General features: G+C 41.3%; 1 protein-coding gene across 10 annotated transcripts in view; it reads right to left on the reverse strand.

Annotated features, from left to right (window-relative positions):
• NBEA (neurobeachin) overlaps nt 1-25,021 on the reverse strand; it is a 919,734-nt gene that overhangs the window by 119,066 nt on the left and 775,647 nt on the right. For all 10 annotated transcript variants that reach the window (XM_073613318.1, XM_073613319.1, XM_073613325.1 and 7 more), the window contains 3 exons: nt 17,755-17,872; nt 10,598-10,700; nt 7,146-7,261 (listed from right to left, as the gene is read on the reverse strand). In XM_073613318.1, coding sequence (XP_073469419.1) covers nt 7,146-7,261; nt 10,598-10,700; nt 17,755-17,872 — 337 coding nt within the window. The remainder of the gene's footprint in view (nt 1-7,145; nt 7,262-10,597; nt 10,701-17,754; nt 17,873-25,021) is intronic.

A 25,021-nucleotide genomic window follows, 5' to 3' on the forward strand; every position in this document is an offset into this window, starting at 1 on the left:
CCCCAGCCTGGCTCCGCCCACTCTCTCTCAGGGGTGAGAGTCTCGGATGGCCGAGATACTTGGACATCGCTGGACAGAGATGGGACTTAGGTAAGTATTAGGGGGGCTGCAGCACACAGAAGGCTTTTTATCTTAATGCATAGAATGTTTGTTATTAAAAAAAAAAAACCCTTACAATCACTTTAAAATACTACAGCTTTTATACGCTTAATTGGACTGTTCAGGGTACAGGTTACAAATATTTTTACATATAATTATAATGTTAAATCATTTAATTATATTGCATATACACAATACTTTTAGGATCAATATTACAATACTGCATTGTTTTTTTGCAGCAAACACTAGTGGTTTATAAATATTACAGAAGGATGCAATTCAGAACACAGATCTAATGTGAAACACACCTAATAGATGAGTCGTCTTCTGTTAATATGGAGTTGCTGCCGCAAGGTCCCGTGACACTAGGACTTTAGACAGCCAGAGATTCCCAGACCATCTGCAAATGCTGACAGTATTCCAGCAACTCATTTTACACAGATTAATCAGGAAGGCTGAATATTAAATAGTAATCGCAATGGTGAGGGGACACGCACAATTAGGTGAAGGACAAACAGGTTTGATTGAGACAAAGGATGCCTTCGCAGATAAAAACAAAAATAAAACTTTTTTTTTTCATTAATTAAAATGTCTCATTTAATGGTTTAGTTTTAAAAAGGTGAAGTAGCTCAGGGACAGCTGACAGAAAAATTAGAACTGCAATTCCTCGGTGATAATGTTAATGACAGCAAAATATTGTTTAATTAGGTGATTTCAGCATCTGGATTAACACTCTACAAGCGATGTTCCTATGCTTGTCTGCATTTTCACACTTTACAGACATTTTGTCATCTCTAGGTCATTAGGAAAGAATTTTTAATGATTTTTTTTTTTTTAGAAGCAAGCAGTTCCAGTTACATTTAATTACATGACAATAATAAGCTCATTGCAGACTGCAGCTAAATATACACATAATTAGTTAGCAAAAGCTTGCACATCATAAGTTGGGGGATGTAGGAAATCGAAGTGAGAAAAGGAGAGGCAGGCAAACTCCACCAGGTTCACATTATCTTTAAGGTCATTGTCACACACTGCCTAGGTAGTTAGGATAAGATAATAATCAATATGTTTAAACCTTCATAGCTTACAGCTAATCTCAAAGCAGTGGTTGAACAAACTACAATTAGTCCATCAATATATTTTTAAAAAAAAATGTGTATCTTTAAGTGCAACTAGATAAGTATCTAAATTTGACCTGGTATCAGTCTTCTCTAATCCTCTGCATAGATTGGGAAACGCATAGGTAGCACTAGTGGCCAATCAGGTTTTGTTGCATGCTTATATGCTGACAGGAGGAGAGAGCAGTATAGGCAAAAGAGTAAGCTGCTGCTTCACTGTCAAATCACTGTCTGGGAGCAGGTAAGTGTCCTAGCTTTAGTGCTTAATCACTTGACCTCAGGAAGGTTTTACCTCCTTTATGACCAGGGTATTTTTTGCTATTCAGCACTGTGCTACTTTAACTGGCAATTGCATGGTCATGCAAAACTTTGCCCAAATTAAATGTATATCTTTTTTCACACATATAAAACATTCTTTTTGGTGATATTTAACCTCTTGACGCCAGAGCCTCCTGGTCCTTTAAAAGGTTTATGACGCCGGGAGGCAGGGCGCGGCTTAAGATCATGTGACCCCTGTGATTGGCTGTCACGGCAGTCACAGGGTCTGAAAACTTGCGATCGGGAGCTTTCAGTTAAGCGATGGCAGTTGTGCCAGGAGCACCGCATCATGCACACTCTCGGCACAAGTGTATTAGGGGTAAGTCATGCAAATATCCGACCCCTCCGCACTAAGGACCAGGCACCGAGAGGCCGCATATTTGAGTACGGCTAGCGCCAAAGGGTTAATCACCCATGGGTTTTTTATTTTTTGCTATATAAACAAAAAAATTATGAAAATTTTGAACATAATGTTTTTCTTAGTATCGGTTATAAAATTTTGCAAATTTAGGCCAAAAAGTATCCTACTATATTTCTTTGGCAAAAATAACCCAAACCAGTATATATTAATTAGTCTGTGTGAAAGTTAGAGAGTCTACCAAACTATGATATACAGTATCTCACAAGAGTACACCCCTCACATTTTTGTAAATATTTTATTATATCTTTTCATGTGACAACACTGAAGAAATGACACTTTGCTACAATGTAAAGTAGTGAGTGTACAGCTTGTATAACAGTGTAAATTTGCTGTCCCCCCAAAATAACTCAACACACAGCCATTAATGTCTAAACCGCTGGCAACAAAAGTGAGTACACCCCTAAGTGAAAATATCCAAATTGGGCCCAAAAGTGTCAATATTTTGTGTGGCCACCATTATTTTCCAGCACTGCCTTAACCCTCTTGGGCATGGAGTTCACCAGAGCTTCACAGGTTGCCACTGGAGTCCTCTTCTACTCCTCCATGACGACATCACGGAGCTGGTGGATGTTAGAGACCTTGCGCTCCTCCACCTTCCGTTTGAGGATGCCCCACAGATGCTCAATAGGGTTTAGCTCCGGAGACATGCTTGGCCAGTTCATTTACCCTCAGTTTCTTTAGCAAGGCAGTGGTCGTCTTGGAGGTGTGTTTTGGATTGTTATGTTGGAATACTGCCCTGCAGCCCAGTCTCCGAAGGGAGGGGTTGATGCTCTGCTTCGGTATGTCACAGTACATGTTGGCATTCGTGGTTCCCTCAATGAACTGTAGCTCCCCAGTGCTGTCTTTGTACTCCTGACCTGGTTGCCACCACACATGCTTGACACCATCTGAACCAAATAAGTTTATCTTGGTCTCATCAGACCACAGGACATGGTTGCAGTGATCCGTGTCTTAGTCTGCTTGACTTCAGCAAACTGTTTGCGGGCTTTCTTGTGCATCATCTTTAGAAGAGGCTTCCTTCTGGGACGACAGCCATGCAAACCAATTTGATGCGGCGCATGGTCTGAGCACTGACAGGCTGACCCCCCACCCCTTCAACCTCTGCAGCAATGCTGGCAGCACTCGTACGTCTATTTCCCAAAGACAACCTTTTGATACGACACTGAGCACGTGCACTTAACTTTTTTGGTCGACCATGGCAAGGCCTGTTCCGAGTGGAACCTGTCCCGTTAAACCACTGTATGGTCTTGGCCACCATGCTGCAGCCCATTTTCAGGGTCTTGGCAAACGTCTTATAGCCTAGACCATCTTTATGTAGAGCAGCAATTCTTTTTTTCAGATACCCAGAGAGTTCTTTGCCATGTGGTGCCATGTTGAACTTCCACTGACCAGTATGAGAGAGTGAGAGTGATAACACCAAATTTAACACACCTGCTCCCCATTCACACCTGAGACCTTGTAACAGTAACAAGTTACATGACACTGGGGAGGGAAAATGGCTAATTGGGACCCATAGCAAGTAATCCTGAAGTTTAGCTCCTTGTTTAGACACTTTCTGTTATAGGGCGACAACCCACCGTCCCCATCTCCTAAATGAGGTCCTGTATTGTCACCCTTTCATATGAGTTTCTGATGGAGACTACAAGTAGTAATTTTAACACCCATTATGCAGACATGGTCCACTTTTAACACCATTAATAATGCCATGGAGTGCATGAATGTAGAACAAGAGGAGGCTGCAAAAAGGGTTGAAGGAGATCATTAGCATTCAGAGGAAAATAAAAAGATGACAACAAGTACACATCAAGTGGTTGTAATCCTCTGAAGCAAAAAAAATGAACAAAGCATATCCTATAGTGTGTACTTGCCTCAATCCAAAGCACTTAGTGTGATTTTTTTTTTCTGCTGTCTCCCTCCCCTACTACCTACATGAGTCATTTAGAAAAAGGGACTCAAAGGCTGACTCCCTTTTTCTAGCACACAGAAGGTGATTAACAGCCTTAGCTGTGCATGCATGTTTCCCTATGAAAAATAGGGGGGGGGGGGGGTGTGACCATGGCCTCCACTCACTTTTCAGCAGCTCCCTGCTGTGCAGTGTGTGACATCAGATTTCCACACTCTGCTTGCTGGAGATCAGAAATGCTATATAAAGTCTGGACTTTGAACGCCTCTGGCGAAGAGAGAGATGCAGATAAATAGGTATGATTTATGTAGGAGGATTTGTTTAATCTCTGAAGTCAGTCACTTCAGTGGGAAAACTGTATGTAAGGGTTTACAACCACTTTAACCACTTTCCACCCATGCTATAGCTGAAAGATGGCTACAGCGCGGACTTCCAGTGCTGGCTTCTGTTACAGGGACATCAGTCCCAATGTGTGCCCACCACTGCCACTAATCAGTGCCAACCAGTGCCAGCGATCAGTGCCAACCAGTGCGCTAATCAGTCCCCACCAGTGCTGCTAATCAGTCCCCACCAGTGCTGCTAATCAGGGCCCACCTGTGCTGCTAATCAGGGCCCACCTGTGCTGCTAATCAGGGTCTACCATTGCCGCCAATCAGTGCCACATATCAGTGCTCATCAGTGTAATCAGTGCTGCCTATCAGTGCCCCCTACCAGTGTATCAATGCCACCTATTAATGCCGCATATCAGTGCCCATTAGTGCCACCTAATCAGTGCTCGTCAGTGCCCATCAGTTGCGCCTCATCAGCGCACATCAGTAAAGGTGAACAATTACCAGTTTGCTAAATTTTATTTATGAAAAATGTTTGTTTTTTTCAAAATTTTCTTTGTTTTGTTTCTTTAGCAAAAAATAAAAACCCAGTGGTGATTAAATATCATCAAAGCTCTATTTGTGTAAAAAAAATTCTAAAAATTCTAAAAATTTTGTTTGGGTACAGTGTTGCATGACCGCGCAATTGTCATGCAAAGTGCGACAGCACTGAAAGCTGAAAATTGGCCTGGACGGGAAGGGGGTATACGTGCCCAGTAAGCAAGTGGTTAAGAAAACTAAATTTAAATCTCCTTTAAGCAAAATCAAGTTAGCTGGCAAAATTGTTAAAAAAGAAAAAAAACACAAGTTTCAGAGCACTTCATTTAGGATATGTACCAATGAAGCTGAAATGGCAGTATGTTTGGGAACTAATGTGATGAAAAGGCCCAAAGACTCAGAAAGCTTGCACTGCAAATACTGTTTCTCATTCAAACCGTTGTCAACAAAGTTTGAACATTTTACTTCACACAAGTACTAATGGAGATTGGATATTTGGATAAGAACTTGTGATCTCATTTGTACAGTAGTTTTCATCTATGAAACATACCGAGTCAGTCCCACTATCTTACCAGTATGAGATGATTCTAAAGAGTCCTACTGTCGTATTAATGCTATGGCAGTTCACAGACTAGTACCTAACAGAAATGTTTAAGTAACAGAAATGTTGAAAATTTTGTATTTTGCTAGTTATCAGCTCTCCAAAGCTTCAGAAGAAAGGGCTCTTGGATGTCAAGGTCACATCACCAGGGGACTCTTTTGGGGTTTATTGCAAAATGAGACGTACAGCTGAATCGTACAGCACTTTCTATACTGATCATTTAAAATGTATGTATATCCAAAATATATATATATATATATATATAAATATATTTTTCAATTTGCAGAGGGGTTAGAACCCCTGCCAATTTCATTGCTATACGAGTCTCACTTGAGGAGAATCTCCTTCTCTAATTGTCCTATTGGCTATTGTTACTGAAACAGAAGATTCCAGTTCTGGGGACATCTTTAAATGGTGACACTTGTTTGGGAGACAACTGTCTAAGAGGGAAATTCCCCAAACTTTGTAGAGATTTAGGCCTCTTGCACGCAGGGTGAGCTTCGTTTGAGTTCAGCGGGGAATCTGTACATTGATTCCCACTGAGCAGGCGGATGGCTGGTCCGCGTCCACTCCACTTATGCAGAGAAGACACAAACACAGCCCGCTATCCACTATGGGCAGTGGGATGTAAACGGACTGCCTGTTTGTTTACCCCCGACTGGCATCCGATCTGCCCAATGGATGGGGATCCCCATCCGTCTGTTTTTAGCGGACAGGATCGGGTGGGATGTCAGAGGGTGTCAACGGGCAACGCTCCATAGAGGGGTCTGGAAGGTCCAAATGAAAAACTGACAGGTGGACCCAACTGGTCAGCCTGTGAAAGGGCCCCTACTCTCACTCCCAATTCCATGACAAAAAAGGAAGAGAAAGCACACTAACGTAACATGTTCAACAAAAAGTAAACTGACAGGGGTTTTAACTCTTCCCATATCTATCCAAAATAAAAAGAATAAAAACATGTTTTGAGCATGCATATACTTTAAATATCAATAAAAATCTTTCAAGTACCAACATAGGTATGCTCGAATTAACTTGGGTGTAGAATTCTTTTTTAGTATGCATAATAAAGCTACTAGAAGCAGATAAAATAAAAGGGATCTGAAAAGATAAAAGGTTCTTTATTTTCATAATGTCTGCAGGTGGTAGATAACAGTATGCTGGCGTTAGGCTTGGGTCACATGACCTCAAGGGCTTGGAGGTATTTGCATCCTCTGGCTATTAAGGCAAGTTAAACACAGTAAAAATATAGGCATTTGCAAAGCCACCTTGTTTCTGCAGCACACATTTATGAGCTATAAGACATAGCCCCCACAAAAGCATCTTATGACTGATGGGAAGGCTGCACACTCAGTATATTTTCTATGTGAAGTGTGAGATTAGAGGTAAGCAGATACAACATGGTTACCTAATCATGCCACACTGCAGGTGACATCTGTACTAGGCAGGGATACTGTTGTTAGACTTGTGTCTGGTTGCTGTTGTTGAAAATGACGGAATAGTAAAATTACATTTCCCCCCATTATTATTTCCAGACAGGTTCTGGCGATGGTTTGTTGCCTCTAATAAAGCTTCAGACAAAGCTGTCAAGCTGGGGAAATGGCAAGAGAGTTAGGCACTGCCTCCATAACATTCACTGCATCGGGAGAGCCTTAGTGATAGGCTCCACAATCCCTTATCAAATTTAATGTGAGTGCTTCAGAGTCTATCATAAGGCTGCAGCTGAGTCCCAGAGGGATAAACGCATTCGATCAAGTCACGGTGCTCAACATTTTGACAAACATAAACATATTAGAAAGGATTGAAGAGCCAGCAGCCCTACCTGCTATGGTATTAAGGAACATCAAGTATTCAAAGTTCGAAATCTCTCGACGTTGCCAACGCTGAGTCATGTTGGAGGATTTAAAAAGCTGCCGCGGAGTGGCCAGGGATATTCGCCTTGAAATAGATCACAAAATATACTATGAAAATCTAAATGCTTCTAATGAAATCGTTGTAGTTATTTCCATTTTTGATTTGATATTTCAATAAAATGCAATCAAATTGACAATTTATTTCCACGTTTTGACTGTTTAATAGACCAAATGCTGGTGGTCCATCAAACTCGTAGGTGGTAGATTGCTTTCTGCTGCATACTTGAAATCGGATTCTTGGTGGATTCAAAGAGGTTGAAATTGAATAGAAATAGAGTGCATCTTACAATCTAAATTTGAAATTTCTATTCAATCTCTGTCCAATCTACCAAAACTGTGGACCAAGCTCTATAAACATTCCATCCAATTTTTATCTTGTCAAGTGTGCTCTTGTACCAAATTGTTGTAGTTTTAAGGAAGATAGATCAGATTGCAAGTGTAAAGCCAGCTTCAGATAGGGATGAAACTGGAAATTTCAAAGCACAGATGCAAACTGGTTGATTTACTAAAACTGGAGGGCAAAATCTGGTGCAGTTGTGCATGGTAACCAATCAGCTTCTAACTTCAGCTTGTTCAATAAAGCTTTGACAAAAAAATAAACTAAAAAAAAACAAAAAACAGGAAGCCGATTGGCTACAAGTTTAAACGGTTTCTATCCAGAGCTGCTCCAGATTTTGCACTCTCCAGTTCTGGTAAATTCCCCCTTTAATGTCACTATGTATATACAGTAGGCATTAGAAAATGGTTATATTAATATCTGCAATCAGCACTAAGTTGCTTTGCACCTGCAAACAAAATGTTTTTTCATCATTATTATTTTATATCAACTGTAGGATTAAAATCAATACATTTTCTACACACTGTGTGCTTTTCTTGATATATATATGTAAGAATTGAAAAATTAGAATATCGTGCAAAAGTTCTCTAATTTCACTAATGCAACTTAAAAGGTGAAACTAATATATGAGATAGACTCATTTCATGCAAAGCAAGATAGTTCAAGCCGTGATTTGTCATAATTGTGATGATTATGGCTTACAGCTCATGAAAACCCCAAATCCACAATCTCAGAAAATTAGAATATTACATGCAATCAATAAAACAAGGATTGTACATAGAACAATATCGGACCTCTGAAAAGTATAAGCATGCATTTGTACTCAGTACTTGGTTTGGGCCCCTTTTGCAGCAATTTTTGCCTCAATGCAGCGTGGCATGGGAGCTATCAGCCTATGGCACTGCTGAGGTGTTATGGAAGACCAGGATGTTTCAATAGCGGCCCTCAGCTCTTCTGCATTGTTCGGTTTCATGTCTTTCATCCTTACCTTGGCAATGCCCCATAGATTCTCTATGGGGTTCAGGTTAGGCGAGTTTGCTGGTCAATTAAGCACAGTAATCCCGCGGTCATTGAACCAGGTTTTGGTGTTTTTGGCAGTGTGGGCAGGTGCCAAGTCCTGCTATAAAATGAAGTCAGCATCCCCATACAGCTCGTCTGCGGAAGAAAGCATGAAATTCTCCAAAATCTCCTGGTAGACGGCTGCGTTGACCCTGGACTTAATGAAGCACAGTGGACCAACACCAGCAGATGACATGGCTCCCCAAATCAACACAGACTGTGGAAACTTCACACTGGACTTCAAGCATCTTGCAGTGTGTGCCTCTCCATTCTTCCTCCATACTCTGGGTCCTTGGTTTCCAAATGAGATGCAAAATTTGCTCTAATCAGAAAAGATGACTTTGGACCACTGAGCAACAGACCAGGTCTGCTTTTCTTTAGCACAGATAAGACGCTTCTGACGTTGTTTGTTGTTCAAGAGTGGCTTGACAAGAGGAATACGACATTTGAAGCCCATGTCAAGGATCCGTCTGTGTGTGGGGGCTCTTGATGCACTGACTCCAGCCTCAGTCCACTCCTTGTGAGAGTCCCCAACACTTTTGAATGGCCTTTTCCTGACAATCCTCTCCATGCTGCAGTCATCCCTGCTGCTTGTGCACCTTTTTCTTCCACACTTTTCCCTTCCACGTAACTTTCTATTTATGTGCTTTGATACAGCACTTTGGGAACATCCAACTTCTTTTGCAATTACCTTTTGAGGCTTTCCCTCCTTATGGAGGGTGTCAATGATGGTTTTCTGCCCAACTGTCAGGTCAGCAGTCTTTCCTATGATTGTGATTCCTACTGAACCAGACTGAGAGACCATTTAAAGGCTCAGGAACCCTTTGCATGTGTTATGGCTTAATTAGCTGATTAGAGTGGGACACTCTAGAGTGGGAGCGTAGAATATTGCACCTTTTCACAATATTCTAATTTTCTGAGATTGTGGATTTGGGGTTTTCATGAGCTGCAAGCCATAATCATCACAATTATGACAAATCACGGCTTGAACTATCTTGCTTTGCATGTAATGAGTCTATCTCATATATTAGTTTCAACTTTTAAGTTGCATTAGTGAAATAAATTAGCTTTTGCACAATATTCTAATATCACCCGTATATATATATATATATATATATATATATATATATATATATAATTTTTTTTTTTGTCTTTCTTTATTTTTTTACAGCAGAACTTTTTAATGCAGCAAACACATATGTAAATTAATCATTAATAGTAAAGACAGCCAAAAGGTGGCATGGTTGCATTTTTTTAAAACCAATTTATAACCAAATGTGACCCAAAGGAAGTATAAATATGTTATTCTATTTAGCAAATCTTGTACATTATTTTTGAACTATTTTTTTTATTTCAGACACAACCCCTTTTAAGATAACAATTCCCCACCTAATTAGAGAGATTGGGCAAGATACAGGATGTTACACTTGCATGATTAATGCATGTCACCAGCTCAGATGAATGATATCAGCAACATCTGGGACAGAGAAGTAGGATGTGTGCTTGATGAGCATCATGGACTGTTTGATTGACAGCTCTGGCTTTGTCTGAACAGCTCCCATGATCTACGAGCCAGTTGTCAGAAATGTCTTTACATCCAAAATATATGAGATCGACAAGGGCTGCTCAAGAGCAGCGTGCTTTCAGAATTAGTGCAGCCTTGTTGCAAACATTTCTTTAATGATCTCTCTACTTTGCCATTTCTTTACCCTGATTTTTTTTTAATCTGTCAGAAAACAGAGCTTGCTGAAAAACCTTATACAGGCAGTTTAATATTAGCAGAACATGCCTGGAGAACATCCTTAACATTTTATTTCAAGGGAGAAGTGTGGTTTGGGTAAAATCATATGTAACGCGACAATTTTAGACACAAATAGGACTCATTGGCTCTTTTTGTGATTAGTAATTTACTATCAAATGTTACAAACATTAAGAAAAACCATGGCAATATTTATAACGACATACCTGGCTTGTGGTAAGCCATAGCTGGTGCCAACTCCTACACGAGGTAAACTGTATACCACTTTTTTCACGGTGGCTTGGTCAGGAAAATTAAACATGACTGAGGCTTAAGGAAAAAGTTTGAAACAGAACATCAGACCAACATATAAAAAGAAATGTATATTCAAAATACAGGTTTGTACATACAATATGTTCATAATACAATCACTTTCCACACAAAAAAGGGGCTATTTTCTGGAAACACCTATTTTTGTATGGCACTGAGGTGAAGTCCTGTTTGCAAAGGTGGAATTAAAGAGATGTGAGGCAAAGGAAATGAATGTACCTGGGTTGGGTCCTATGGATTGATACTGTCCTGCCTGCAAGTTTGCTCTAATTGCTTAAGGAGATGCAAAGCCCCATCACATTTTGGCAGTCGAGTTGGGTGGGTAGCGGATGTCTAACTCTTGTCTTTCTTGAACCACGCGCCAGCTGCTCTTGTACTGAACAAATGACAGTGAAGTAGTGATGTTCCCCCTGGCTCCTGGTCAGCTACTGCTGGCTGTCATGCAAGATGAGACACTACACCCCTGAACACCAGCACTGCTCAAATAATAGCTGGTGCAAAGTGGCATTATCTTGAACCTTGGCTTATTACTGACAACCTACAAAAGGCAATTAACATCAATAGTGGGTAAATTATTGGAGGGGATGATAAAGGACTATATCCAAAAATGTAAAGAAAAAAGTACCATTAGTAGTAATAATTAAGGATGAGCTGAACACTCCCCGGTCCGGTTCGCACCAGAACTTGCAAACAGGCAAAAAATTCGGACGAACGCCGTTAAAGTCTATGGGACACAAACATGAAAAATCAAAAGTGCTCATTTTAAAGGCTTATATGCAAGTTATTGCCATAAAAATTGTTTGGGGACCTGGGTCCTGCCCCAGGGGACATGTATCAATGCAAAAAAAAAAGTTTTAAAAACTGCAGTTTTTTCGGGAGCAGTGATCTTAATAATGCTTTAAGTTGAAACAATAAAAATTAAATATTCCTTTAAATATCATGCCTGGGGGGGTGTCTATAGTATGCCATAGTACATTGTACCCCTACCATTTCACAAAAAAAGTCTCAAAATAGTAAAAAAGACAGGAGACACTTTGGGACAAGTCCATTATTAAAAAATAAAAATGTCCAGCAATGCCCACTCATCTTCTATCACACCGCCCGACGAACCGAAAAAAGAAAAAAAAAAAAAAAACGCAACAGCTCCACCTCCATGGGTGGCTCCTGCCGAGTGACGCTTCTTCTCGGTGACAGCTATTATATGGCTAAAGGCGGGGCCACCCGGTCATATAACCGGGTAACCCCACCCCCTCTGATACCTCGTGATGTCAGAGAAAGGCGGGGTCACTCATTTACATCACCGAGTGGCCCCACCCTCAGCTATGTAACAGCTGTCACAGAGAAGAAGCGTCACTCGGCGGGGGCCTTCCATGGAAGCGGAGCTGTTGCAGTTTTTTTTTTCCGGTTCGTCGGGCGGCGCAATAGAAGATGAATGGACATCGCTGGACATTTTTATTTTTTTATTTTTTAAGAAAGGACTTTTCCCAAAGTGTCTCCTGTCTTTTTTACTATTTCTGACACTTTTTTTTTTGAAAGAGTAGGGGTACATTGTACCAGTTACCAATTCACAATGGGGGGAGGCCGGGATCTGGGGGTCCCCTTGTTAAAGGGGGCTTCCAGATTCAGATAAGCCCCCCGCCCGCAGACCCCCACAACCACCGGGCAAGGGGGGATGAGGCCCTTGTCCCCATCAACATGGGGACAAGGTGCTTTGGGGGGCTACTTCAAAGCACTTTCTCCATGTTGAGGGCATTTGGCCTGGTACAGTTCAGCAGGGGGGGGCGCTCTCTTGTCCCCCCTCTTTTCCTGCGGCCTGCCAGGTGGCATGCTCGGATTCTTTTTTTTAATTTGGCGCAGGGTTCCCCTTAATTTCCATACCAGACCTGAAGGGCCTGGTATGGATTTTGGGGGGACCCCACGCAATTTTTTAAAACATTTTTGGTTCAGGGTTCCCCTTATTATTCATACCAGACCCAAAGGGCCTGGTAATGGACTGGGGGGGGGGACCCATGCTGTTTTTTTCAATGAGTTTTATCTATATTTTGCCTAGACCCGACAATTCATTACAGCTGCGATCAGTTTTGAATGACTTTTTTCCTTTAGAAATGTCATTTCACCCCCCAGGCACAAAATTTAAAGGAATATTTCATTTATATTGTTTCACTTTAAGCATTATTAAAATCACTGCTCCCGAAAAAATGGCAGTTTTTAAAACTTTTTTTTGCATGGATACATGTCCTCTGGAGCAGGACCCGGGTCCCTAAACACTTTTTGACAATAATTTGCATATAAGCCTTTAAAATGAGCACTTTTGGTTTTACATGTTAATGTCCCATAGACTTTACCGGTGTTCCACGGCTTTCGAATTAGCAGCGAACACCGCATAATGTTCATTGTTCGCCAAACATCTGAGCAACCAAAGTTCGGCTCGAACTTATGCTTGGGCCGAACTGTTCGCCCATCCCTAATAATCAGCATGGGTTTTACGAAAGGTCGTTCTTGCTAGACCTGCTAACATTCTACGAAGAAGTGAGCTACCATCTAGACAGGGGAAGGCCTGTTGATTTAGTGTACCTGGATTTTGCAAAAGAATTTGATACAGTTCCCCCATAAGCGCTTAAGTTACAAACTGAGGTCTGAGGATGTGGACCATAAAGTTTGTTCTTGGGTAAAAAACTGGTTACAGGGGCATACCCAAAGGGTGGTGATAAATATTGTGTACTCAGAGTGGTAAATGGGTGACACCAAGGTTCTGTCTTGGGACCAATTCCATTCAATTTATTCATAAATGATATAGAGGATGGGATAAATAGCTCAATCTCAGTTTTTGCAGAGGACACAAAAATAAGCAGGGCAATAACGTCACATCAGGATATAGAAATTTTACAGAAAGACCTGAACAAAATAATGAAGTGGGCAAATACATGGCAAATGAGGTTTAATGTGGAGAAATGTAATGTAGTGCAGTTGGAGGGCAAAAAAACATAAATGCAAACTACTCCTTAGAGGGAGAACCGCTGGGGGAATCAAGGTTGGAGAAAGATCTGGGGGTCCTAGTAGATGGCAGACTGAGCAATAGCATGCAATGTCAAGCTGCAACTACCAAGGCCGGCAGAATTTTAGCATGCATAAAAAGGGGATACTGCATACTCCAGGGATAAAACGATATTCCTGCCACTATATAAAACTCTGGATAGGCCACATCTGTAGTACTCCTTCCAGTTCTGGTCACCAGTCCTCCGAAGGAATGTGCTGGAACAAGAGAGAGTCCAAAGAAGGGCAACAAAACTAATAAGGGGCCTGGACAACATCAATTACGAGGAATGACTGCAAGCACTAAATGTATTCTCGCTGGAGAAGAGATGCTTGAGAGGGAATATGATAGCGATTTACAAATACCTTATAGGAAATAAACAATTCAGTCTCAGGGAGTGTAAGAGGACACGGGGCCACACAATGAGATTGGAGGAGAAGCGGTTTAACCTTAAACTGAGCAGAGGGTTTTTAACTGTCAGGGCAATAAGGATGTGGAACTCTCTTCTACAATTGGTGGTGGCAGCGGGGAGTATGGATATTTTTAAAAGACTCTTGGATGTGCTTCGTAATGAACACAACATACAGGGATATGGGAAATAATTATAGACACTGACACAAGTACACCTACACTGGTTGAACTGGATGGACTATTGTCTTTAGTCAACCTTACCAACAATGTAACTATGCAATTAAAAGTCAGAGGGCAAAACCTTGCAACCACACACACACTGTGATTTACATAGTACTAGCAGGGGTGATGCTAGTCTTCAAAATTTGACTTTTCTGATGTTAAATGACTGAATGTGAACAGCTCCAAAGAAGTCAATGCTGGAAGAAAATCTAAAATTGTGAAATGTGCGGTGCCGATTTGTTAAAGTGTATGTCCAGTTAAAACATGTTTTAGGTTTGAATAAAATAGAAAAGGTTAAAAAACCCAACTAATAAGTATATATCCCTACTAGCAACACAGACGGAAATACTGTATCATAAACTATATGCAAAAGGTTTGGCTGGGCAAGCTAGGGATTATTTCTAAAGATTGCATGTTATTTTATTTAGTGGAAGCTATATTATGTTCACAGAGCAGTATCCATTTCATAAACATTTTTTTGCTTACAGTTCATCTTTTATAATCCCTTATTTAAAGCACATATACAGTATGTGAAAATGCAGGTTTCAATAAACCATGTGCTTTAAAACTATGTTAAAGTATTTTTTTTCCATAACCAGATACAAACATTAATTTACATGCATTTGTTATTTATTTTTATTTTTTTTAACTGTCCCCGACTGCACTACTATACTTCCTTTATATTTCTGTACAATTATATGATGAAATGTGGGTTTAGTCTTAAAATTATATTAAAGTAATTTTTTTATTTCATAAATCATATACTAACAACATAAATGTATATGCATTTGTTGGTTTGATTTTATAATTTTTTTTCATTTTGAGATTGGCCACTGGCACCACTGTCCCACTCTTGTTATTTTGGTTTCCCTGTCTGCCACCAGGACCTATGAAGTCCTGTAGAAGTCTCCTTTACATGCATGATCCTGCTTGGAACTACAACTATACATGCATCCATACAAATCGCTACACGCACAGGCAGCCACAAGAGGGACACCTGCAAAAGCCTCCACAGCAGTGACTGACAGTGGTTCTGTGTCCCTCTTGTGCTGCCTGTGTGTGGCCTTCTAAAAGGCTGCATGTTCAGTTGTAGTTTCACACAGGAGCTCGCACATAGAGGAGACTTCTAGGAGACGCCATAGGTCCCAGAAGTACTGGGGGCACAAATATAACAGGAATGTGGTGCTGGGGGGCAATTTCAAAAAGAACAAAAATTTTAAAATACATGCAAGTTATGTTATTAGTTTATGATTTATGAAAAAAATTGACTTCAACCACTTCAGCCCTGGAAGATTTTACCCCCTTCCTGACCAGAGCACTTTTTGCAATTCGGCACTGCGTCGCTTTAACTGACAATTGCACGGTCGTGCGACGTTGCACCCAAACAAAATTGACGTTGATCAAAATTTTGATGAAAATTGATCACCTCTGCGGTTTTTATTTTTTGCGCTATAAACAAAAAAGGAGCGACAATTTTGAAAAAAACGCATTTTTTTTTACTTTTTGCTATAATAAATATCCCCCAAAAAATATATAATAAAACAAATTTTTCCCTCAGTTTAGTCCGATATGTATTCATTACATATTATTGCTAAAAAAAAAAAAAAATCATAATAAGAGTATATTAATTGGTTTGCGCAAAAGTTATAGTGTCTACAAAATAGGGGATAGTTTTATGGCATTTTTATTATTAATTAATTTTTTTAAATCGATTTTTATCAGGACTGCGACATTATGGCGGACACATTTGACACTATTTTGGGACCATTGTCATTTATACAGCGACCAGTGCTATAAAAATGCACTGATTACTGTGTAAAGGACACTGGCAGGAAAGGGGTGAACCACTAGGGGGCAATGAAGGGGTTAAGTGTGTCCTAGGGAGTGATTCTAACTGTGGGGGGATGGGCTTCCACTCACATGACAGGGATCACTGCTCCCGATGACAGGGAGCAGTGATCTCTGTCATGTCACAAGGCAGAACGGGGAAATGCCTTGTTTGCATAGGCACTTCCCCGTTCCGCGGCTCCGTGACACGATCGCCCAGAGACCGGCAGACATCGAGTCCGCGGGTCCCGTATATCGGCGTGCAGCGGTCGGCAAGTGGTTAATATTACTTTAAGACTAAACCCACATTTCATCATTCCCACCCACAGACCACTGTGGCACACTTTGTGTGTTGCACTTTCTTCAGCCCACAGGAAACTGTCCCTACCATGAAAAGTCCAATTGGTTGTGTTTGCCTCCCAGACCAAAAGTTCCAAGTCCTTATCTGGTTCTATAAGTTGAGTGTGCAAGGACTGTTAGTAAAATGAACTGTTGAGATCCTTTGTACTGAGCAGCTGACACTGGACCTTATAAAAGCAAATTACTTTGGTGCTCTTGTTGCCCGCAGCAACAAGACTCTCACTTTCAAGTAACACAGTATCCAGAAATAAGAGGGACAATTTGGCGAACGAAGACTTATGCCCTGTACACACGGTCGGACATTCCGACAACAAAATCCATGGATTTTTTCCGACGGATGTTGGCGCAAACATGCCTTGCATACACACGGTCACACAAAGACGTCGGAAAATCAGATCGTTCTGAACGCGGTGACGTAAAACACGTAAGTCGGGACTATAAACGGGGCAGTAGCCAATAGCTTTTGTCTCTCACACACGATCGGAATTTCCGACAATGGATTTTGTTGTCGGAAAATGTTATAGCAAGCTCTCAAACTTTGTGTGTCGGAAATTCATATGGAAAATGTGTGATGGAGCCTACACACGGTCGGAATTTCCGACAACAAGGTCCTATCACACATTTTCCATCGGAAAATCCTATCGTGTGTACAGGGCATTGGAGCACCGCTTGAAGTTGAGAAGAAATGTCATTCCTGGATCGAGAGAAGCGGGCGGGGTGCTAGCATGTCAGTGCACTAAGCCACAGAGTGCTTAAGCATCAATAGAGGAAACTACGCTCTCCCATCCAGCACATATAACATAAAAGTGAATTGCAGCCTCAACCTGCACGTCTCTGCCAAACCACGCTCTTGAAGCGTTTCACCCTGCCCACCAGGGCTTAATCATAGTGCCTATGACTAAGCCTCCGTGGGCAAAGCGAAACATGTCAGGGGGTGCATGGTTTGGCAGAGACATGCAGGCTGAGGCTGCTATTCACTTTTATGTTGTACAAGCTGCATGGGAGAGCGGAGTTTGCTTTATTGATGCTTAGAGACAATTTGCTGCCATAGGTAATCCTTTCTTTGCATAATTCTAGAAGTCTCTATTGTAACTCTTGCCGTGTGTGCTAGAGATCTGAGAGTAATTGTCTTCATTTTATGTGATGCAAGGCTCAATAAACACAACAGCAAAATATCAGTTTTAAAATGGTGTAACTCACTGCGGTTGGCCATAAACACTTCCAGTGCAGTGTTCTGTAAAAGATAGCGCCTGGAAAAGACAGCCCGAATCTCGCTGAACATCCATTTCCCATGGAGGCCTTCAGTGTAAGCAAGAACCTGAAGAAATAGAAGGTAAAGAAGACAAGAGTTTAGTATCAACTATTTTCAAATAAATTGTTTTCAAGTCATTTTTTTTTTCCATCAGAACCTTTCTCTTCAAACGTTTTCTCTGTGAATTCATTATCGTCACTTAATATAAGAGATTAATTAGAAAATGTTAGTCCTTGAGGATCAGCTGCTTTGGACTATAACAGGAACCTATGGGAAATACAGCATGAAGACAATCTGGTATGATTGAATGGTCTCTGAGGACAACGCTTGTCAGGCATGTTTGAATAAAGTTTTTTTTAATCACACTGCTTATTGTTATACCACTTTCCTCTCCAAAATAAAAGCAAAGCAATCAATGCTCCAGTGCATTTAACAAAAGAGACACCCAAATCCTACTATTTATGTTAACAAACCACTACAACAACAGAACTAACAGGTATTAGTCCTACGAAAAATGAATCAATGTTTTAGAAGAACATTCTCTTGGATCGAAACTATAAAACCTTAAATTCATTTTATGTTCCTTAAGGATAATAACTATTGAAAGCATAGCCACTGAAAGAAGTGTATGGTGAAAACTGGCTATGGTTTACTTGTAATATAATCAAAATGCATGGTTTATGTTACATTTTGGGTGGGTTGGCACCTAGGCAAGTGAACTTGAACCTGGAAACTTGTGGGTTTTTTTTTTCCTTTTTATTATTTGAAAGCCAATATCAATGGCCAATGCAGCACCATTTTGCTTGATTTATTTTGTTTCTCTCTGGGGACAAAGACAGACAGATAGGTATAGAGAAAAGAAACGAGAGAGAAAACAGGTGATTTGGATGGATAGACAATCTGGTATGTTTGAATGGTCTTAAAGGACACAGAGCTTATTGTTATAGAACTTCCCCACAGTGATTACCTAAAAGACATCTCAACCCACGGTCACAAGATAGATAGACCTAATCTCTGAATATATACAGCCAAGTTATCCTCATTGGTAGCTATGTTTCACTCTCTGCAGTGTTTTGGGAGTGAATAGAAATGAAGGGTGTTGTGCATTCACCAGTCAGCTTGTGTCAGGGGTTCATGAGGTGGATGAACAGAAAGCAGATGGTCATTTCATGCTGCATGTCACGCTTCCTCATGGTGAAAATAGGCAGCTCGGGTTATTATCATAGCTGATGAGGCTGAAAGTCCATCAAGTTCCTTTCACAGTGCCTCAAAAACACAAGAGTTGTATCTATAATAATAATATTAATAAGGAAACTATGTGCCCGCATTATGTAAAATGCATGGTTTGAGATCCTTCACAGGCTAGATAGGGTATATTACTGTGGTCATAAGGCAGTGTGTTTGTAGACACTATATACACAGTGCTTTAGCAAGCAAAATTTCATTCATTTAGGGTTTACATCTATTTTAATGAGTCATTCCTAAATTCCTTTATTCGTTGGTAAGTAATATAAAATCAATAAAGGCAAGGTAATCCAATGAGCGATTTCAAGACAGAAGTGCTTGAAGATAAGAAATATACTGGAAACAAGGCTTTAAGTGCTAATCTGTTCAGGTAACGGCTGACAGCATTCCAACTGTGATATTTATAGGCATATAAAGTAGGTCAGACACCTCATCCAAATAGATGCTGCAACTTCACACACATGTAGGAATGGCCACAATACGTAGAGTGGACTATTGCAGCAAAATCACATCGAATAAAAGAATGGTAAATATTGCATAGTGAAAATCACTATGGCTCATGGAAAAAAAACATGATTAACACATCAGGAATTACATGATGGCATTGGTAGGAATTACATAACTGATTTCTCCTAAGGCTGGCTGAGGCAACAATATGTCATAGCAGTAACTCTTGACCAATGGCTCCCAGAATAAAAATCATTTTGTAGGATTTTTCTCACCTATTGCCAATGCTACCACAAATGACAAAGTTGTAGCCAAGGATGTCTGCTATATGCATAAACATGCACACCAGGGCAAAACAAGACTGTGCTAGTTTATGAACAGGTCTTTTGGTGGCCTGATTGCACAAAAACATGAGGCCACCATGACAAATCAATGGCCAGTTTTAGAAGCTGTGTGGTCAGAAAACATGAATATTCAAATTACATAATTCATAACCTAGCAGGCGAATAAAAATAATGGATAAAATCGCCATAATGTGCCTAAGCCCCAGTTCACACCTATGCGAATTAGATGCGGCTTACACCGCAACCAATTCGCAGGACATTTTAAAATACATTCATTTGAACGTATCTGGTTCACATATGTGCGTTGCTTTCGCACTGCTCATTGCACAAAAAAGTGTGCGTTTTCTGGGCATTATGGTGCAAATTACAAGTCCATTATCTTCTATGGGAATGCATCTGATTCGCAGATGCATTCCGTTCTGAACATGAATTCTCTTCTTCTCCTCACTAAAGCTCTCCCCCCCCCGTCCCTGCTCACTGATCCGCAGCTAAAGCGCAGAGGAACTTCTGAACAACTGATTTTTATCTTTGCAGTGAAACCCGAGCTTCAATTCGCGCGGCACATGTGTGAACCCAGCCTAAATCACATCCCATCCTTTGTATATTCATAAATACTAGAGCCACTATCATGTATTCTTAAAGTGATACTAAAGTCTAATTTTTTTGTTTAAAAATAACAAACATGTCATAGTTACCTGCTCTTTGTAGTGGTTTTGCACAGAGCAGCCCCGATCCTTCTCTTTTTGGGTCCCTCGCCGGCTTTCCTTGCCCCTCCCTCCTGCTAAGTGTCCCCACAGCAAGCAGCTTGCTATGGGGGCACTTCGGGTTGGGGTCAGGACTCTGTGCAGGCCAGTCAAGTTCCTCCACCCCAAACTCGCTCATCCATGTCTTTATGGACCTTGCTTTGTGCACTGGTGCACAGTCATGTTGGGAACAAGAAAGGGCCATCCCCAAAGTGTTCCCACAAAGTTGGAAGCATGAAATTGTCCAACATGTCTTGGTATGCTGAAACCTTAAGACTTCCCTTCACTGGAACTAATTTAATAATAAATTATTTTAATTTAATAATAAAAACGTTTTATATAAAAGTGGGTACTCACAAAATGCAACTGAAAATAGGCCATAAAAACAATGCATGGACATGCACAGAACACGGGGTATAGCTAACGCGTTTCAGGGGCGCACCCCCTTCTTTAGAGCTAGGCTGAGGAAGGGGATGCACCCCCGAAACCCTTGTAGGTCTGCCTGAAAAGCTGACCCTAACTATTATGGAAGCTTCTTGTAAGCAACTACAAGACCTGCACATCCGTGTAATGACCACTGCATGCTAATTACTGCAATGATTTGTTGTGCAGTGAAAAGTTTCCCATTCAAAAGAGTAAAAAAAAAAAAAAACCTAATTAATTGCAGTGATTTGTCTTCATGCTAAAGGATGTCTACAAGCAATGTGTTGTATTCTGGCCGGTGTATATGATCTACATAAATAAATCATTGATAATATTTAAAACAGTTGCTGCCACGGACTAATGTTATTTGGCGATCATCAGTCAATGGCATCTATAAACCCTTCAGAAAAAAAAAAAGAGTGCGTGTCGGGAGACTGAAGACAACACACACCCCATGGAGAGAAGAGAGGAGTGAGATGTTTCACGGGAAGGGTTAGGGTCTGATGCTAATGCTTTTTTTTTTTTTTTCTTGAGCAATGACAGTCTGGACTGGTGAAAGCTGTGCTGGGCTGCTGTAATTTCTCCCAGGAATAACACTCTCCCAACCTATGCAGCACATCAAAGTCTCTAGAGTTCAATTAAAATTGGATTACATTGAAATGCTCCATCCATGGGACTATGTATTCACTAACACTTTTCTCCGTAATACTCCAGATGACAGGTACCCATCCCAATTTAAACAGTTGTCATAGAGACCAAGCGGTAAGAGCAGTAACACTGAGCAGTACAAAGGAAAGGTAAGCAGAAGGGATTGCCATGAATGAAGGACGCTTTCCAGTAATGCGGTTAAAGCGCCGCCTTCGCCACAGCTAGAATTTCTCCTGCCTTAAACTATTTTTTCTGCCTCTGTTCCCTGACAATCATATGTCAAGAATAATTCCTTTGCTGGTTAACTATTAAAATTTAACAAAATATTTGATGTGCTCCTCTACTGCCACTGCTGTTAAAAAAAAAAAAAAAAATATAGCCTTTGTAGTGATCTACAGAGACAATTATTACTATAGTGCCAATTACTGCAAGGTAAACAGGCGAAGAGGAGGGGTGGAATAATTAGGATTAGAAGGGCACATACTAGGTCTGTAGAATCACCTTTAAAAGAACATTGATCTATTCTAACCTGCAGAAAATTCACACTCCATTCCCCCGGGAGTCACACTCTTGATGAAGCACTCTACGTAATCTACACAATGGGGTGGATTTACTAAAGGCACATAGACTTTGGAAGTGCAGTTGCTCCAGAGCTTAGTAAATGAGGGGAAGCTATGATGACTTCTATTATCCAATCATGTGCAAGCAAAAAAAGCTGATTTTTTTTCTCCCTTGCATGTGATTGGATATTCTTTGCAAAGTGAAGCTTCACCTCATTTACTAAGCTCTGGAGAAACTGCTGAGAGAAAGAGCTGGGTGCACACCACTCAAGACCACCTGCTAGGATCTAAAGAGCTGCTGGAAGAATACGGGTGCCTGCCTGGTCCGCAGCCAGAGAAATTCAATTGAAGCAGAGAGAAATGGCAGCACATCCGGAAATAAAATCAAAAAAGTTTATTGAAAGTCCAAAATATCAAGAGAACATGACCTACATCAATCCAATATTATGCCAGTGGAAGCGTTTCACATAAACGTGCTTACTCATCACTGAGAGACTGCACTTGCGCCGTCTTTTAATCTTTAGTAAATCACAAAATCTCCAATAAATTCTAATCAATCAAATGGTGGGTAATTCAATTTCTTGGCTTCCACCCGCATCAGATATATACTATATTGCTAAAAGCATTGTGATGCCTGCCTTTACACACACATGAACTTTAATGGCATCCCAATCTTAGTCCGTAGGGTTCAATATTGAGTTGGCCCACCCTTTACAACTATAACAGCTTCAACTCTTCTGGGAAGGCTGTCCACAAGGTTTAGGAGTGTGTCTATGGGAATTTTTGACCATTCTTCCAGAAGCGCATTTGTGAGGTCAGGTACTGATGTGAATGAGAAGGCCTGGCTCACAGTCTCCACTCGAATTCATCCCAAAAGTGTTCTATCGGATTGAGGTCAGGACTCAGGCCAGTCAAGTTCCTCTTCCCCAAACTTAACATCCACACTATATTGCCAAAAGTATTGGGCCACCCCTCCAAATCATTTGGTGGAGGAGGGATTATGGTGTGGGGTTGTTTTTCAGGGGTTGGGCTTGGCCCCTTAGTTCCAGTGAGGGGAACTCTTAAGGCGTCAGCATACTAAGACATTTTGGACAATTTCATGCTCCCAACTTTGTGGGAACAGTTTGGGGATGGCCCCTTCCTGTTTCAACATGACTGCACACCAGAGCACAAAGCAAGGTCCATAAAAAGATGGATGAGCAAGTTTAGGGTGAGGGAACTTGACTGGCCTGCACAGAGTCCTGACCTCAACCCGATAGAACACCTTTGGGATGAATTAGAGCGGAGACTGCAAGCCAGGGCTTCTCATCCACATCAGTGCCTGACCTCTCAAATGTGCTTCTGGAAGAATGGTCAAACATTCCCATAGACACACTCCTAAACCTTGTGGACAACCTTCCCAGAGTTGCACCTGTTATAGCTGCAAAGGGTGGGCCAACTCAATACTGAACCCTACGGACTAAGACTGGGATGCCATTAAAGTTCATGTAAAGACAGGTGTCCCAATACTTTACATCTGAAAAAATATTAAACACTGTTGCAAGAACAATCTCTAGATGCAAGCACACCTAAGGCTGCATTCACACCTGAGCGTTTTCAGCTCATAAAACGCTTGTAAAACGCCCAAAAAAAGGCCTAAAAAATGCCCAACCAACAAAATCCCATTCATTTCAATGGCACCTGTTCACATCTGAGCTTTTTGTCACCTGAAGCAAAATGCCTGAAAAACGCCATAAGCTCAAAAAAGAACATGAGCTTCTTTGGTGCAGATTACAGCCATTTTTCTGCCCTTTACATAAAATCGCGGCAAAAACCACACGACTTTGAAATGCTCAGGTGTGAATACAGCCTTACTATAGATCCCCTCCACCTATTAACCACTTGCCGACGATATACGTCGGCAGAATGGCACGGGCAGGCAGAATCACGTACCCGTACGTGATCTGCCTGCCCGAGGCAGTTGGCTTTTGTCCAGCGGCGATCGGAGGTGAGGGAGAGGCCATCCATTCGTGGCCCCCCCCTCGCGATCGCCGACGACCAATGAAATCATTCCTATGCTGCTGTATGGTAATCATCTCAACTCGGCTCGGCAGTTTCCGTTCCGGCGCCGAGGAGAGAAGACTGTAATGTGAGTGAAAACAGACACACACACACACACACACACACAGTAGAACATGCCAGGCACACAAAACACCCCCGATCCCCCCCGACCCCCCCTAATCACCCCTCCCCCCCCCCCCCCCCGTCACACTGACACCAAGCAGTTTTTTTTTTTCTGATTACTGCATGGTGTCAGTTTGTGACAGTTAGTGTGTTAGGGCAGTTAGGGTTAGCCCCCTTTAGGTCAAGGGTACCACACTAACCCCCCCTAATAAAGTTTTAACCCCTTGATCACCCCCTGTCGCCAGTGTCACTAAGCGATCATTTTTCTGATCGCTGTATTAGTGTCACTGGTGACGCTAGTTAGGGAGGTAAATATTTAGGTTCACCGTCAGCGTTTTATAGTGACAGGGACCCCCATATACTATCTAATAAATGTTTTAACCCCTTGATTGCCCCCTAGTTAACCCTTTCCCCACTGATCACCGTATAACTGTTACGGGTGACGCTGGTTAGTTCGTTTATTTTTTATAGTGTCAGGGCACCCGCCGTTTATTACCGAATAAAGGTTTAGCCCCCTGATCGCCCAGCGGTGATATGCGTCGCCCCAGGCAGCGTCAGATTAGCGCCAGTACCGCTAACACCCACGCACACAGCATACGCCTCCCTTAGTGGTATAGTATCTGAATGGATCAATATCTGATC

This window comes from Aquarana catesbeiana, linkage group LG02, assembly GCF_042186555.1.
Source record: "Aquarana catesbeiana isolate 2022-GZ linkage group LG02, ASM4218655v1, whole genome shotgun sequence".
NCBI lineage: Eukaryota > Metazoa > Chordata > Amphibia > Anura > Ranidae > Aquarana > Aquarana catesbeiana.